This window comes from Vulpes vulpes, chromosome 11, assembly GCF_048418805.1.
Source record: "Vulpes vulpes isolate BD-2025 chromosome 11, VulVul3, whole genome shotgun sequence".
NCBI classification, from domain to species: Eukaryota; Metazoa; Chordata; class Mammalia; order Carnivora; family Canidae; genus Vulpes; species Vulpes vulpes.
In genome coordinates this window covers 79141065-79156089 of record NC_132790.1, presented here as the reverse complement: position 1 = coordinate 79156089, position 15025 = coordinate 79141065, and the positions used below count along the sequence as shown (strand labels likewise).

Sequence of the window (15025 nt, the reverse complement as noted above, 5' to 3'; positions counted from 1 at the left end):
GAGTGTTTTTTAAATTTCCATAATAAAAAATTATTTTAGTAAAAGGCTTTGGATTTGGGAATTAAGGGAGCATAATTTGTTTCCCAAAATGGAGAAAGAGGGTTACCAAGGAGAGAGATAGAAGCCCATGTTGAGGGAAAGCCTCAATGATGAGAATTTGGGGGGAAGTTATCCAAGGACTCAGAATGAATGGAATTGAGAGCACGCCTCATCTTTGGACATTTTGTTTTATACCCTATACAAATATATCTAGAATCGTGCTGTCAAGGGGACTCCTGCAAAATGGGAAAATAAATGATGGGCTTGTATTAAAACCTATATGTTTGCTGGTATACATTTGTGCTTTTGATGCAGTATAGTAAGGGAATGAAATTCACAAGCAGTAATCTCGAAAGATTTCTAGAATTCAGTTGGTAACATTAAATTATGCATTTTCTTCCGTAAGATACCTATGACTGTCATACCGTTAAACCTCCCCTCACCCTTAATACCATCTTCTTAAACTTTATAAAAAGCATACCCATTACATAACATTTGGAAACCAAAGAACAAAATAAAAGAAAATAATTAGGTATCTTCCAAAGACACAACTATAGCCAGTAACGAAATAACACGGACTTTTCTAGGTTGGATTAAATAATAATCCCCTGCCCTTCATAAGCTTAAAGTATACTAAGGGAATAATGGACTGAGAAACAAGAGCAGTAGAGTCTCCTAAATTTAAATAGAATCTCTGAGTCTTTAAATGAATTGTTGGTTTTGTATCAAGTATAAATGCTCTAAATAAAATATATTTTTATGTTTTCCTAATTTTCTGATTTGTCTCACTAAATGTGGAACTTCTCACATTGTGTCCTTTAGGACTTGAATTTTCCTTTATTTCATTTTTTTCCTGCTAACTAAAATCAGCAACAGAAAAGGGGTAAGGGAGATAAAGCATGTGTATTATGTGCTGTGTATCATTTTTGTAAAATAAAGGTTTTCTTTTATGTGACCTGTGAAAACCTTATATTTAAAATGTGCCTGGCTATGCTAAGTATAGATCAGTTCACTTCTTAGCTTTTGTTTTTGTTCTCATGTTGGGTGACAATGGAGAGGAACAGTAGAATAGATACCTGAACCACCCGTAGATCAACAGGTGCACTCTCTATTCTCCATAATCTGAATTAAGCCAATAATTTGTCATGTCATTTGCATTTATCCTTTTGTTTAAAGGTTATTTATTGAAGAGGTTCCCATTGTACACAATATAACAACATGGTGCATTCTAGAGCTAGATTGAAAAACAGTCTGTAATTAGCTGACAGATAATTAGCACTTTCAGGATACCACTTTTATCTTATAAGCATTTACTCTTAAAATGAGCTAAATTATCTTCTGTAATTTACCTGGCATTTGTTTTATTGGTGCACACATTAGCGCTTTCTTTTTAAATAAGTGATGAATCAATTTTAGGACTCAGAAGGTGCTAGTACCCTTTCTACTAAGAATGGCCAGTGTTAGAATGTGGTATTTTTAAGACATGTTCAGTTTAGATTCATGTTGCCAGTCCCCTCTCTTTTTATCTTTAAAAGGTTATTTGCCAGACAATATCCATAGACTCAAATAACTTTGTAGTTATTTCTTATTTTTAAATTGCCATGCTTTTTATTTTTCAAATGTGTTCTAAAATTCAGCGTTAACTAGAAATATTTAAGTTTTTGAGGCAAAATTTCAGTAAAATATTTGATTATCATAGTTTCTGTTCTTCTAGTTTCTTCTGTTCTTGCAAAATTTATAGTGGGTTTTTCATTTAATATATGTTAAATTACTGTTTTAGCTCTTTGACCAGGAATACGCATTATTTTGAGTTTTTGAGTCAAAGTATAATTATGTGCATACCATAAGTGATGTGTTCAGTTGATTAATGTGAAGAAAATGGTGTATGCTACATTTAAATTACTCATATACAAGTAACTTTTGGTGTGTGACTTGATAATTCTGCTGTTAGGTTCTAAATGTAGTTCATACTGTTTTTATCTTAAGGTATTACCTTAAGAGTATAAAAATATGTCCAGTACAGTTGTGCAATTCATTCTAGCCCTTTTATTGTATCTTTGTACTGATATATTTGGCAGAGATAAACTTTATTAATGCTCGAACCTTAGTATTTTCCATTTTCCACCTGTACACAGAATGTTTCTCCAGTTAGTGGAATTTGAAAATAGAGTGGTTTCATTTAAATTTGAAATACTAGATTTTAAAGAAATTGCTAATCTTTGATTCCATTTTTCTATGAGCTTCCTATTCAAACCTTGAGACTAAAATGTTTCTGATGTCTTATAAAACTTGTCCAGCATTATGGCATTATTATTGTTTTATTTAGTGTTATATTATCTATTGCCACCTAACACATTACTCCAAAACATAACAGCTTAAAACAATAAACATTTATTACCTCACAGTGTCCACGGTCAGGCATCCCAGTACAACTCAGCCGAGTGCTTGTAGCTTCACAGGACTGCCGTCAGGCCATCAGTCAAGGCTCCAGTCATCTCAGTTCAACTAGGGGAGTACTGCCTCCAAGCTCACTAACGTGGTCTTTGGCAAGCTTCAGGACCACAGCTGTTGGCTGGAGACATCTTTGCCACATGACATTCCTATAGAGTGCCATGTTCCACTCTATAGGAATGACCATTGACTTCCTTCAGAGCCTCAAAGGAAGAGTGTACCAAGCTGGAAGCCATAGGTTTTTTTATAACCTAATGTCAGAAGTGACATCTTATCATTTTGCCATAGTTTATTCCTTAGGCATGAGTTCCTAGGTCCACCCGGACTCCAGGAGAGGTAATGGCACAAGGGCATGAATACCAGGAGATGGGGATCTTAATTGATTGCCTGCCCCATAGCTTATAAGTACTTGGGAATTTCTAAAAATTCACCACTTTTACTCTGTTGTTTCACAGGATTAGGATGATAAAACTTCCTGCTCAGATAGAACTCCCTTTGCTTAACTTGCTCTTGTCTTACTATCTTGAATTAATCATTTTATATGGAATGAGTCTCCAGGAAGGGGTGCAGACTAGGACATAGATAAAGGAATGTTCATTTGCAATTTTTCTTGCATAGCTTTTCCTAGGTATTTAGGTAAGTAGCGTTGTTAAAACTCTAACGTACTATTAAGAAAATGCACAATTGGGAATATTCTGTGTTCTGTTTATTATGTAAATTCTAATGTTTATCTTGTTCAGTATTGGTAAAGGTTTTCAAGGTGTCATGAAAAGATGGGGATTTAAAGGCCAGCCTGCTACTCATGGTCAAACAAAAACCCACAGGAGACCTGGAGCTATTTCGACTGGTGTAAGTATAACTTAGTGGTTCCCTTTTTAATACTAAATATTCAGCTTCTACATATAGATTGCTTTAGTTTGTCCTTGAGGTCAGGTCACATAATTTTAATCTGACTCCAGGTAGATCACACTACTTACCACATTTTTATGGGTCCTGGCCTCACTTACTTTCCAGAGCCAGACTTGAGTCATTTAGTAATAACCCTTATACTGTAAGTTTAGGAGTTATTCTCAGTATTTTCCTCCCTACTTTCTCATTTCCATCTCTGTCTCCCTCAGCTGCAAGAAATTGGGGATTAGAATGCCCTTCCATCTGCCCACCGGTTCCTTTACAGGTTCATTTTTGCCTTAACACAGACAGTTGGGAAAGATTGTCAAGGACAGTACCATGGTGCAAGGGAAAAGTAGTTAGAGAAGAAATGGGGAAACAAACAATAAGAGCATAGAAAATGGAGAAGGACTTTTGTATTCTGAAATAATTTTCTGTAAGTTGTAGGATTGAGTGAATAAGTAAATATATTGATAATGGGAGCAAGTTTCTCACTACTAGAAAAGGATATTCAGGTATGAAAAGGAGGGATATTAGAATAAACCCTGTAGTGTTGAATTCAGATTGCAGGTGTCAGTATACGTTTATTATATGCATGTATTTAAAGACAGAGAAATAGATATAGATATGTGTGTATATATTTATTCCTTAGCTCTCTCTGCTGAAAGAACCTAAAAGCAAAGATAAACTGAAAAAGCAAAGATAATCTATAGCAGCAAGCCACACCTAGAGCCTACCTAGATCTTGGTTTCTAAATATCAGTGACCCACTGAAAGGAACTTTGGGCCCTTTGAAAAAGTGGAGAATTTCATCCATGGGGCAGGAAGAGTACAAGATGAACCCGAAATAGCTAGTTCAAGAAAACAAGGAATGTAATTTACAGCATGGTGACTATAGTTAATAATGCTATAGTACATATTTGAATGTTGCTAAGAGAATAGATCTTAAAAGTTCTCATCACAAGGCAAAAAGTTTTTTGTAAATACATATGGTCATGGATGTTAACTAGAGTTATTGTGACCATTTCACAATATATACAAATATCAAATCATTACTTTGTACACCCTAACCTAATAAAATGCTACATGTCAATCAGACCTCAATAAAAAAAAATTCCTTTAGAAATTAAAATAAGGAAGAAAGAAAGAAAGTGCTTTAAAAATGATAGCACATGAAAAGGACATAGCAGCTAGTTAAAATGAGCTCCCATTTGTAAAACTTGGAACAATTTGTTGAAAAATGTAAAAAAATGGCAATTCATGGAATAAAATTAGAATTGATGATCTCACTCAGATACAGATGGATAAAGCGAATGTTTAGGTTAACAATGGGAGAAAGGGGACTACTCTTCTTTGCAGTATAATCTTAACTAATAAATGTAGAAGGAATGATGGAGTTAGAATTTCACTATTGACAACCATCAAAGGAATAACTGATTGAGCCAAGAATTCAGTGGATCCTGAAACAAGTGGTGAAAACTGGATGAAGATAAGTTACATACAGAGTCCCAAAACAACTCCTGGATTAATTATAAAGGTAAAGATAATACCTGTAGAGTGGGTTAACCTAGTGAACACAAAAAGAACAGAAAAGAATACATCATCACTTCTGTGGTGATTCCTGCTAAAAATGCATCGCCTGAATCCGATTGTGGAAAAGCATTAGACCCAAAGTGAGTGATAATCTACAAAATAATTGGCTACAAAATAATTGGCTTCAAAAATGTCAAGATTGTGAAGGACAAAGGCTGAGGAGCTGCTCCAGATTTGAGGAAACAAAAGAAGCATGACAGCTAATTACAGTGTAGAATTCTGAAGTGGATCCTGGATTTGGTGGCGGGGGTGGGATTATTGGGGCAAAATTTAGAATGTGAACTACAGATCAGATAGGAAATTTTTTGAGTTTCATAATTGTACTGTGGTAATATAAGAGAATATTCTTGTTCTTAAGAAGTACACTGAAATACTTGCAGGTAAAGGAGCATCATGCCTACCATCAAATTTTAGATAGTACAGATAGTACAGAAGAACATGTGCATATATAGAGATAGAGTGAATGGTAGAACAATGGGATAACATTTGTGAACACCTGGTGAATTTGGGTCAAGAGTATGAGAGTTTTTTGTATTATTTTTATAACTTTTTTACAAATGTGAAATTACACAGTTATAAATTATATGAAAATAAGTTGTTATAAAAATTAGGTAGATCATAGACACAAATTTAAGAGCTAAACTATAAAAAGTCTCTTAAGAAAACGTAGGAGTAACTCTTCATGACCTTAAGTGAAGCCTTAAATAGGACACCAAAAATACAAGTAACAAAAGAAAATATAGAAAACTTAGACTTCATCAAAATTTAAACTATTGCAAACAATACACTCAAGGAAATGAAAAGACAGCTCACAGAATGGAAGAAAATATTTGCAAATCATAAATCTGCTAAAGTTGGTAATCTAGAATATGAAAAGATAACCCACATTGGGGCGCCTAGGTAGTTCAGTTGGTTAAGTGTCTGACTCTTGATTTTGGCTCAGGTCATGATCTCAGGGTTCTGAGATTGAGCTCTATGTTGGCTTCCATGCTCAGCATGGAGGCTGCTTGAGATTTTCTCTCTCTCAAAAATAAATAAATCTTAAAAAAAAAAAAAAAGATAATCCAATTCAATCCAAAGAACTTAAATATTTTTCCATAGAAGATATATAAATGGCCAGTTACCATATGAATAAATGCTTAACACCTTTAGCCATTCGGGAAATGCAAATCAAAACCACAATAAGGTAGCACTTCACACACACTGAGATGACTATAATTTAAAAGATAGATGGATAATAACAAATGTTAGCAGGGATGTGGAAAAATTGGAACCCTCATACATTGTTTATGGGAATGTGGAAATGATTAACAGCTGCCTTGGGAAAGTTTGTCAGTTGCCAGAAATGTTAAGTGTAAAGTCACCATGGGACCCAGCAATTCACTCCTAAGAATATGCCCAGAAGAAATGAAAACATGAACAAAACACTTGTGCATGCACAGCAGCATTATTTATAAGAGCCAAAACATAGAAATGACCCAAATGTTCATGAATTGGCTGATTAGATAATTAAAATGTGGCAAATTAATGCAATATTATTTAGCAGTAAAGTAGAATGAGGTACTGATACATGCAACATGGACAAACCTTGAAAACATGCTAAGTGGCAGAAGTCAGTCACAGACTACATATTGTATGATTTCCATTTACATGAAATGTCCATCCTAGGCAAATCTATGAAGATGTTAAGTAGATTAGTGGTTGCATAGAGCTGGGGGAGCTGGATTTTGAATTTCTGTTTTAGATCGACAGATACGTTCTAAGATTGTGGTCATACACAAATCCTTGTATACGCTAAGATCTTTAACTTGTATACTTTAAAAAGAATAAGATATGTATGTGAATTATACCTCAATAAAACTCTCTTAAAAATTAGGCATATAGGGATGCCTGGATGGCTCAGCAGGTGAGCAGGTGATCATGCCTTCAGCTCAGGGCATGATCCCGCTCTGGGGATTGAGGTGATCATGCCTTCAGCTCAGGTGATCATGCCTTCAGCTCAGGGCATGATCCTGCTCTGGGGATCGAGTCCCGCATCAGGCTCCCTTGCAAGGAGCCTACTTCTCCCTTTTATTTATGTCTCTGCCTCTCTGTGTCTCTCATGAATAAATAAATAAAATCTTTTTTTAAAAAAATTAGGCATATAGAAGAACCTGTTGTTATAACTCCAGTTTATGGTCATGAAATGCACCATTCTGTGTTTGTAAATACTGTCATTAAGTATTAGTCAATACTTTTATAATCCTAAGAGGGTGTACTTTAAATGAGAATGTAAATTTAATTGGGGTGGGCAGAGTCCTTTTTTAGTAATGTAATGTTAAGCCAGGTGTGCCTATCACAGACAGACTATGTTAGTAGAACAAATTAGAGTGATATTTAGTCTATGACATGCAGAATTGTCTTTTAATCTGACTTGGTTACCAACTCTAATACTATGGTGAGCTACTTCCACTGGGAGTGTTGCCTGTTAATGTCAGAGTAGTGATACAGAAGTGTTTGTGTTCCAGGAATTCATATGTCATGAGAAGCTTTCCCATTTTAGATGTAATTCAAATATGCTTCTTTAGATGTAGTATTATCCATTATCAAAGCCAAAATCAGAGAGACTATGTGAAGCTGTTTGATTTATGTGAATCAGAGACAACCAGGGCTGGACAAACAAACCCAGTATTCTAGTAACTAACTCTGTCCTTTAATCATTCTGGAGAAGGAAAGTAACAGCAGCAGGAATTTAGATGGAGTCCATTAAGTCAATTAATACAGAAGATTCGTGAAAACAGACCAGGCAGTCAAGTTTGTTCTTTGAGTGGTGATACTAGGATGTGTGTTTATGTCCTAAAATTTTTCTTTTCTCCTTCTCAACCAGTATTAGTGCAGTTGCTACTCTGTTGTTATTGAGTTTTTCTCCTACATCTGTTTTGTAGTCTGTATTTACTTTGTTGCTCTGATCTAATTTAGAAGGGAGATCCTCTGGGATATTTGTATCTAAATCCATATGTAGTTCCTTGGGCCCGAGCAGAATGAGGAAAAAGTAAAACATTTTAATAACTCCTATCTCAGGTTGTGTTTTGCTTTGATCAGTGCTATTGGAAATTGAGAGTACTTAAAAGTGCTGATTTTGGTTTTCTTATGTAGGATGTTGCTAGAGTCTGGCCTGGAACTAAAATGCCTGGACAAATGGGAAACAAAAATAGGACAGAGTATGGACTAAAAGTAAGTTTCTGAAGTGGCTCTTTTTTAGGAATAGTCAAATTAATACTTGAATGTGAAGGCACCAGAGGATGTACTGCATTTGTGTCTGCAGAGAATCGTTCCAGTACCTGAAACGTATGTGTGTTTGTTGTAGCCATAACAATGGTAGTGTGTTAATTTAACGCCCAAGCTATGGTATGTGTAGTCTTTGAAAAGAAAAAGGCACCTACCTACTGTTTGATCTGGAAGATTTCCACAAGAAGAGGGTGCATAAAAAAAGTTCTAGAGCATGATGTATAATACTCTCCTTTTATAAAAGAATGAACAAAAGCTCCCTACTTATATGTGCCATTATATAAGCACAGAGAAAAGTGGAATTACATGCCCGAGTATTTTGGATTATATGTGGAATGTGTGGGTGGATAGAAGTGAATATGGAGGAGAAAAGAGGAGACCATCAAAACAGGAGGGAAAAGATAGTACTAAAGAAGGGACTATGGTGTGTATCCATCTTTATAAAATAATTACATATATTTTAAGGGGGGGAGGAGTTAAATTCAGTCCTCACTAATGTGAGGAATTTGACAAATAACTAATGTTTATATATGGATATGGATATGTTTCAAAGTATAGAAAGTACAAAGAAGAAAATAGCTCCTCTCAATGATAAACACTTAGCATTTTGGTGCATGTTCTTCCAGCCTCTATTGTAGATACATTTTATTTTAAATTTTGACCAGCAGAGCTTTTTTAATTTTATGTAATTAAATCTAAGATTTTTTTTTCCCTTCTATTAGTTTTACATCTATGGGAGATCACCCAGTCTTACTGTTTGTGTGTATTTTCTTCACATGTGTATTTGCACATGCATATGTATGAGATATTTCAATTTCGGTAGTATTTAACATTTAGCTATGAGAGTCAGACTTGATTTTTACCCCACATGATTTGTTCTTTCACTACCATTTCTTGACCATTCTCCCCCATTTGTATAAGCTTTTTCCTTCACATAAAAGGCCACCCACATGAGGGCCGTCTGCTCAGCACACTTATTTTGAAAATCAGACCCAGAGAGGTTGTGGCTTCTTCAGTTTCTAGTTGGAGCAAGCTAGTATTAAATAAAAATAAAATAAAATTGAATTTCCACTTGTTAATGGTGCCAACAGAGTCCATTGAGACATCCAAGCAGTCTTGGTTATTCTACACTCATATTTATATTTAAAGTGAGAGTTTGTGGGGTGCCTCGGTGGCACTGTCAGTTAAGCATCTGACTGACTCTTGGTTTCAGCTCAGGTCATCATATCAGGGACTTGGGATCGAGCCCCAAGTCCAGCTCTGTGCTAAACGGGGAGTCTGCTTGAGAGCCTCTCTTGCTCTTCCTCTGCCCCTCCCATTCATGCTCTCTCTCTCTAAAATAAATAAATAGATTTTTAAAAATGAGAGTATGCCAGCACTTCCATAAGACATACCTGTTATAGTCTTGTTATAAGCCATCCACACGATTTGAATTTTTCCTACTATTCTCATTCAGCATTTTGAAGTGTTAATATGATGATTACTTCATAGGCTACTTATAGCCCCAGCTTTTAGTAACATACTGTTTGTTTTAATTCAAGTTTATTCTCAAGTTTTTAACCCTTAAAATTTGATTTCATTTCTTACTTTAGGTATGGAGAATAAACACAAAGCACAACATAATCTATGTAAATGGCTCTGTACCAGGACATAGAAATTGCTTAGTAAAGGTATGTATGTAAACTGTCTTTATTTTCCATTGTTTGGATGCATGAATGTGTGCCATAAATTCTTTTTTCACCCATAAATGTGGCTTGAAAATAAGTGGCTGTTTTTCTATATTCTCTGCTAAATTAAATTTTTTCCCATTTTTCAGTAGCACCTGATTGAAAAAATGTACAAAATAGCCAAAACCTATATTTATAAAATCACGAACCTGCAAAAAGGATAGGATCAATAAATAGAGGCTCTTTAGAAATACAAAAAGGATAATGGGATAACTATTGCCAAAATATCAATATTTTTCCAAAAAAGAACTTTTAATTTTTTTTAAAATAGTTTGACACAGGCACTAGAAATACATGAAATGGAAATTCAGTGAGAGAATCAGCAAGGTAGGTGATAAAGGGGCCCTGGCCGTCTCAGTTGGAAGGGCACATGACTCTTGATTTGGGGGTCATGAGTTCAAGCTCCACATTGGGTATAGAGATTACTAAAAAATTAAATTTTTTTAAAAAGGTGGTAGAAGGTAGACATTTTAAGGAGGGATTCCTTATTGTTAGCATTGCTCTGATTATACTTTTTAGTGTCTTTCTTAAAAATATACATGTTCATTTTAATGTTCAAAAACAAGTAAAAGAAGGAAACAAATGTATAGGATAAATATGAAAAAAAACCTCTTATACTCTCACAGTCTTACTTCTATCAAATAAAATAGAAAATAAATATTCTTCCTGGGATTGAGGCCAACATAATACAACATGAGAAATCACTTTTGAATTTTGAGTCTTCCGTTCTGAAAATAAATTTATAGTAGAAGTGATACTAGCTGTTCCCAGAAATGTATTCTTTATTAATTTTCCAACAGTAACAACAAAAATAGCTTGAAATTTAAATCTCAGATTTTTCAGATTGGGTCTTTATTCTTTTCATTTCTTAAAATAGGTTCCATTACTAGCATAAAGTATATACTTACTTTAATCTTACAGTAATTAAAATGCCCTTTCTGCAGTTAACTTTTTGACTGGGTTATTCTCATTTTTCTTAAAAAATACATCTTATTAATTTTTGCAGGTTTTTTGTTTTTTTTTCTTCGTTGTTTTTTTTTACTTCGCATATTTTTAGATTTAAATAGGTTCCTAGTCTCCAAGTGGCCTAGTCATATACACAATGACGGGTTGCTGAGGCTGGCAGGTTGTCATTCTACTTCGTAAAACATTTTGGCTTTTGAATAATTAAATGTATCCCTCCACATTCCAGGTTTAATACATGTTTACTAATACCACAACCTAATAAAAGAGAAAAGAGGGAAATGTTTATTTTCCATAATAAAATTATATTGTATAGCAGATTAACTTTTAAATTTTGACAAAGTGTTATCAAATCTCCCTTTTCTCCCCATTTTACTGCATACACAATTCTAGACTGGCTTTCCAGCTGAACCTTACTGCTGCTATGACTTCTCAGGTACACCTCAGGATTTTCTTGGATGCTATTATAGATGAACAGGTCAACTGTCTTGAAAAACACTGTACAGTGATATTCTCACTGGTTGTTATAAACAGTTTCTAGTCAACAACATTTGGTACTCTTCCACCTACTTCAACAAAAAATTGCCTCCCAAAACTCGACTCTCTGAAAGTATCATGGCTTACCATTACTGAAGACATTGAGAAGATATACCAAAGGCAGTTCCAAAAGAAGAGTCCCAAGTATATTTCAAGAAACTAGCATCAAAGAATATCTAGTCCACTTTGAATTTTTGAATTATTAACACACTAATGAATGTATTTGCAAGAAACATATTTTGATTTTAAAAACTCATCTTGAAAAAAAAATCTCTAAAATATAATGTGTCTAAACAAGTGTCTTTTGTAACCTTACACAAATGTCTATCCCAAACATTAAGGAATGGGTCTGGGGAGTGTTTTGTGAGCTTGTGTTTTAAACGTCAGAAGTGTGGTACACTTTTTGAAAATATTCACTCTACTTTTTCTATTCTTCCAGCTGATTCCATAGCAAGTGAAAGAGCCCCCTTGCCCATGGGGATTGAGGCCCAAATAGATGGCCTCTTTAACATTCTCTCATCCCATAAGAGCTTTTGTGCACGCACACATGCACACACACGCACTCTGCAGGTTACAGATCTACCAATAACTTTTTTTTGTTCTCCAGTTAGTAAAGATAGTCTTAGGGATGACCAGCCTGTTTAATCACTCTAAGTGTTTATGTCGTTGTTTGGATTCACTAAATGTATTAAGAGAGCCTAAAGAAAGAACCCCTTTACAGCATTGTGTAGTGTATGTGTGTGCTCATTCCTATATCCTAATTTATAATCTAAGTTTATTCTAGATTTCCTAGTTTGTGTGTGTGTGTGTGTGTGTGTGTGTGTGTGTGTGTGTGTCCGTCCCACCCCTCACCTTTCCTCAAAGGACTTGAACTGGTTTGCCAGTACAGAAATATAAAAAGAATGAGCTGGATATTAAAGGAGTTTTGGTGAAGGGAGGGAAATAATGAAGCCAGAGGTTAGATTAAGTGCACAGAAATACATACTATGGAGTCTCACACATTTGTTAAGGATGAGATGCAAGTTCTTGGCCCTCAGCTTTAGAGCCACCAAATGTCTCATTTATGTTTCAAATCAATGAATATATAGTACTATATAGCATTTACAGTTAGAATATATAAGCAGTGCTTTTGTCTGGAATGTTCCTTGGGGATGATAGATCTATCAAAATGTAAAAGCAACTGAGAATTTGCTAATAAGATCACTTATGACCAAATTTTCACATTTATCAAATTAGCACAAAATTTTGCTGTTGTTGGTTTTGTTATTTATTTGCTTGGGTTTTATCTTGAGTTCTAAGTTCTGAGACAGTTTAAATTGGTAAGAAAATGACTTTCTTAAGCTAAAGTTCAACCCAAGATTAGTGAATTGGAAAAAAAAATTAAACGAGTTTATTTCTTCTCAGCAACTTACTGAAAAATTTCTTGGTACAATTTTAATGGGAGAGATTAAAATAGATGTTTTTCTGTACTTAGCTATTCCTAGCAGCTGTGTACTTATTTCAACCAAATTATTCGTTTCTTATTGCCAAAATGATTATGCGTTATTTTACTCTGTGTGTATAATTACATGTAATTTTTTTTATTTCTCTCTGAATGAAAGCCGTAGAATGAGTCAGAAGCTTTGAAGAATCCAATAATGTTTTCCAAAAATAAAGCCCAACATTTTAGATCATATCAATATCTGAACTATTCCTTGGTTTATGAATTCACAGATATAATTAGCATATTTTAGAATATAAAGAATTAATAGAGCTTGTGGATTGATTGTTACTGTTTTTGCTAAATATCATCTTGTCCTTAATTTCTCAATGATAGTGGTACTTGTTAAATGTAAGTTTATTTCTTTAATAAAACTTGATGTTGGGCAGCCGTGGTGGCTCAGCAGTTTAGCGCCGCCTTCAGCCTAGGGCGTGATCCTGGAGACCCGGGATCGAGTCCCACGTCAGGCTCCCTGCATGGAGCCTGCTTCTCCCTCTGCCTGTGTCTCTCCCTCTATCTCTCTCTCTGTGTCCCTCATGAATAAATAAATAAAAACTTTTAAAAAATAAATAAAACTTGATTTTTTGGTTATATGCCCTTTCATTTAAGACTAACAAAAATACTAGGTGTTATTTTTTTAAACTGCAACTCAAAAAAAATCTAGTAGAGAATAAAATAATAAAAATACATAATGAGTAGATAATAAAATCAATAATTAGGTAGTGATAACTTTAGTACATAGTTTGGATACAATTGATAACTAGTAATTGTAAAATACAGTTTAGCTTTTTGGGCCATTCTAGAGATTTATAAGTTATGGATAAGATATAAATTAATAACCAGAGTAATTTTATTATGAGTAGATGATTAACTTGAGGAAGGCTCTATTTCTGTCACTGAATTAATTAAATTTATTAGAATAAAAAGAATACATTGAATTCCTTTTACCTCATATAACAGTTGTGTTATTCGCATTAGAAACTGTGAGAATAGATATTCTTTAATTATTAATAATTAAAGCAGACTTTAAGCAACTTAATTGGTAATATTGATTAATAAGACCTTTGTCTCCTCCCTCCAGATCAGAGATTCTAATCTGCCTGCATATAAGGACTTCTGTAAAAATCTACCATTCCCTACATACTTTCCTGATGGAGATGAAGAAGAACTACCAGAAGATTTGTATGATGAAAATGTGTGTCAACCCAGCGCACCTTCTATTACATTTACCTAACCTCATTGGACATGGCAAACTTTATTTTATGAGCTTTGGTGAGCCAGAACAGTAATATAACCAGGAAATATATTTTCTTAATCACAATACCATACTTATCCCCTTTGTCAAGGGCATAAATACATCATTCATCCTCCAAACTAAATTATGTTAAAAAAAAAAATTACCACATTAACCAGATCAGTTATGCCAAATTTAAATGGACTGGCAGTTTGCATATGAGCAAAATCTTTGTAATTGTGAGCTTCATTCTTTTTTTACCAAGTTATCTTAAGATGCTTATAAATTAAACTTCTTTTATTAAAGATTTGTCTGTCTTTGTGAAGGGGTAGTTGTGGAACAGTGGCAAACCATTCGGGAATTATGGTGTAACCTATTCAGAAAAAGAAGTCATTTTCTAAAATTCATTGTTATCATTCTTGCAGTTTTTAGAGCTCTAAAACAGAGAAATGAAGTAAGATTTTTATTTAAATTACAGAAGTATGTTTGTCATAGTTAAAGGCCTGACAAAGGAAAAACAACAAAATTATAAATTTTGGATCCTGTTTATATTTCTGTTGGGAAGAATATTTTTAGTTTGATACTCAACTATAGATAGGTTTAATCGTTTTTCCTTGGTACTTTCTTAGAAGGATTGAAATGGCCTGGGATTGTACAGCCAACAAACTTAAGAATCATCTATTTCTGAAATGTGAATGGCCCCTGGCTTTTCCTTCAGTGTATGAAATTAAGATATGCTTACGAATGGCTACTTAGATCATATAATCAAGCTTAACAATGAAGGTATAAGCAGGCCTCCTGGAATTACTAGATTTCCTCTGGACCAGATTCCTGAGGACCCACAGAA

General features: G+C 34.3%; 1 protein-coding gene across 1 annotated transcript in view; it reads left to right on the top strand.

Moving 5' to 3' along the window:
• The window catches only part of MRPL3 (mitochondrial ribosomal protein L3), a 40037-nt gene extending 25554 nt beyond the window's left edge, over nt 1-14483 (top strand). Inside the window, exons 7-10 of the mRNA XM_026015484.2 lie at nt 3231-3339; nt 8106-8183; nt 9830-9907; nt 14026-14483. Of these exons, the coding sequence (XP_025871269.1) occupies nt 3231-3339; nt 8106-8183; nt 9830-9907; nt 14026-14178 (418 nt within the window). The 3' untranslated portion in view covers nt 14179-14483. The remainder of the gene's footprint in view (nt 1-3230; nt 3340-8105; nt 8184-9829; nt 9908-14025) is intronic.
• The last annotated feature ends 542 nt before the right edge of the window (nt 14484-15025 follow it).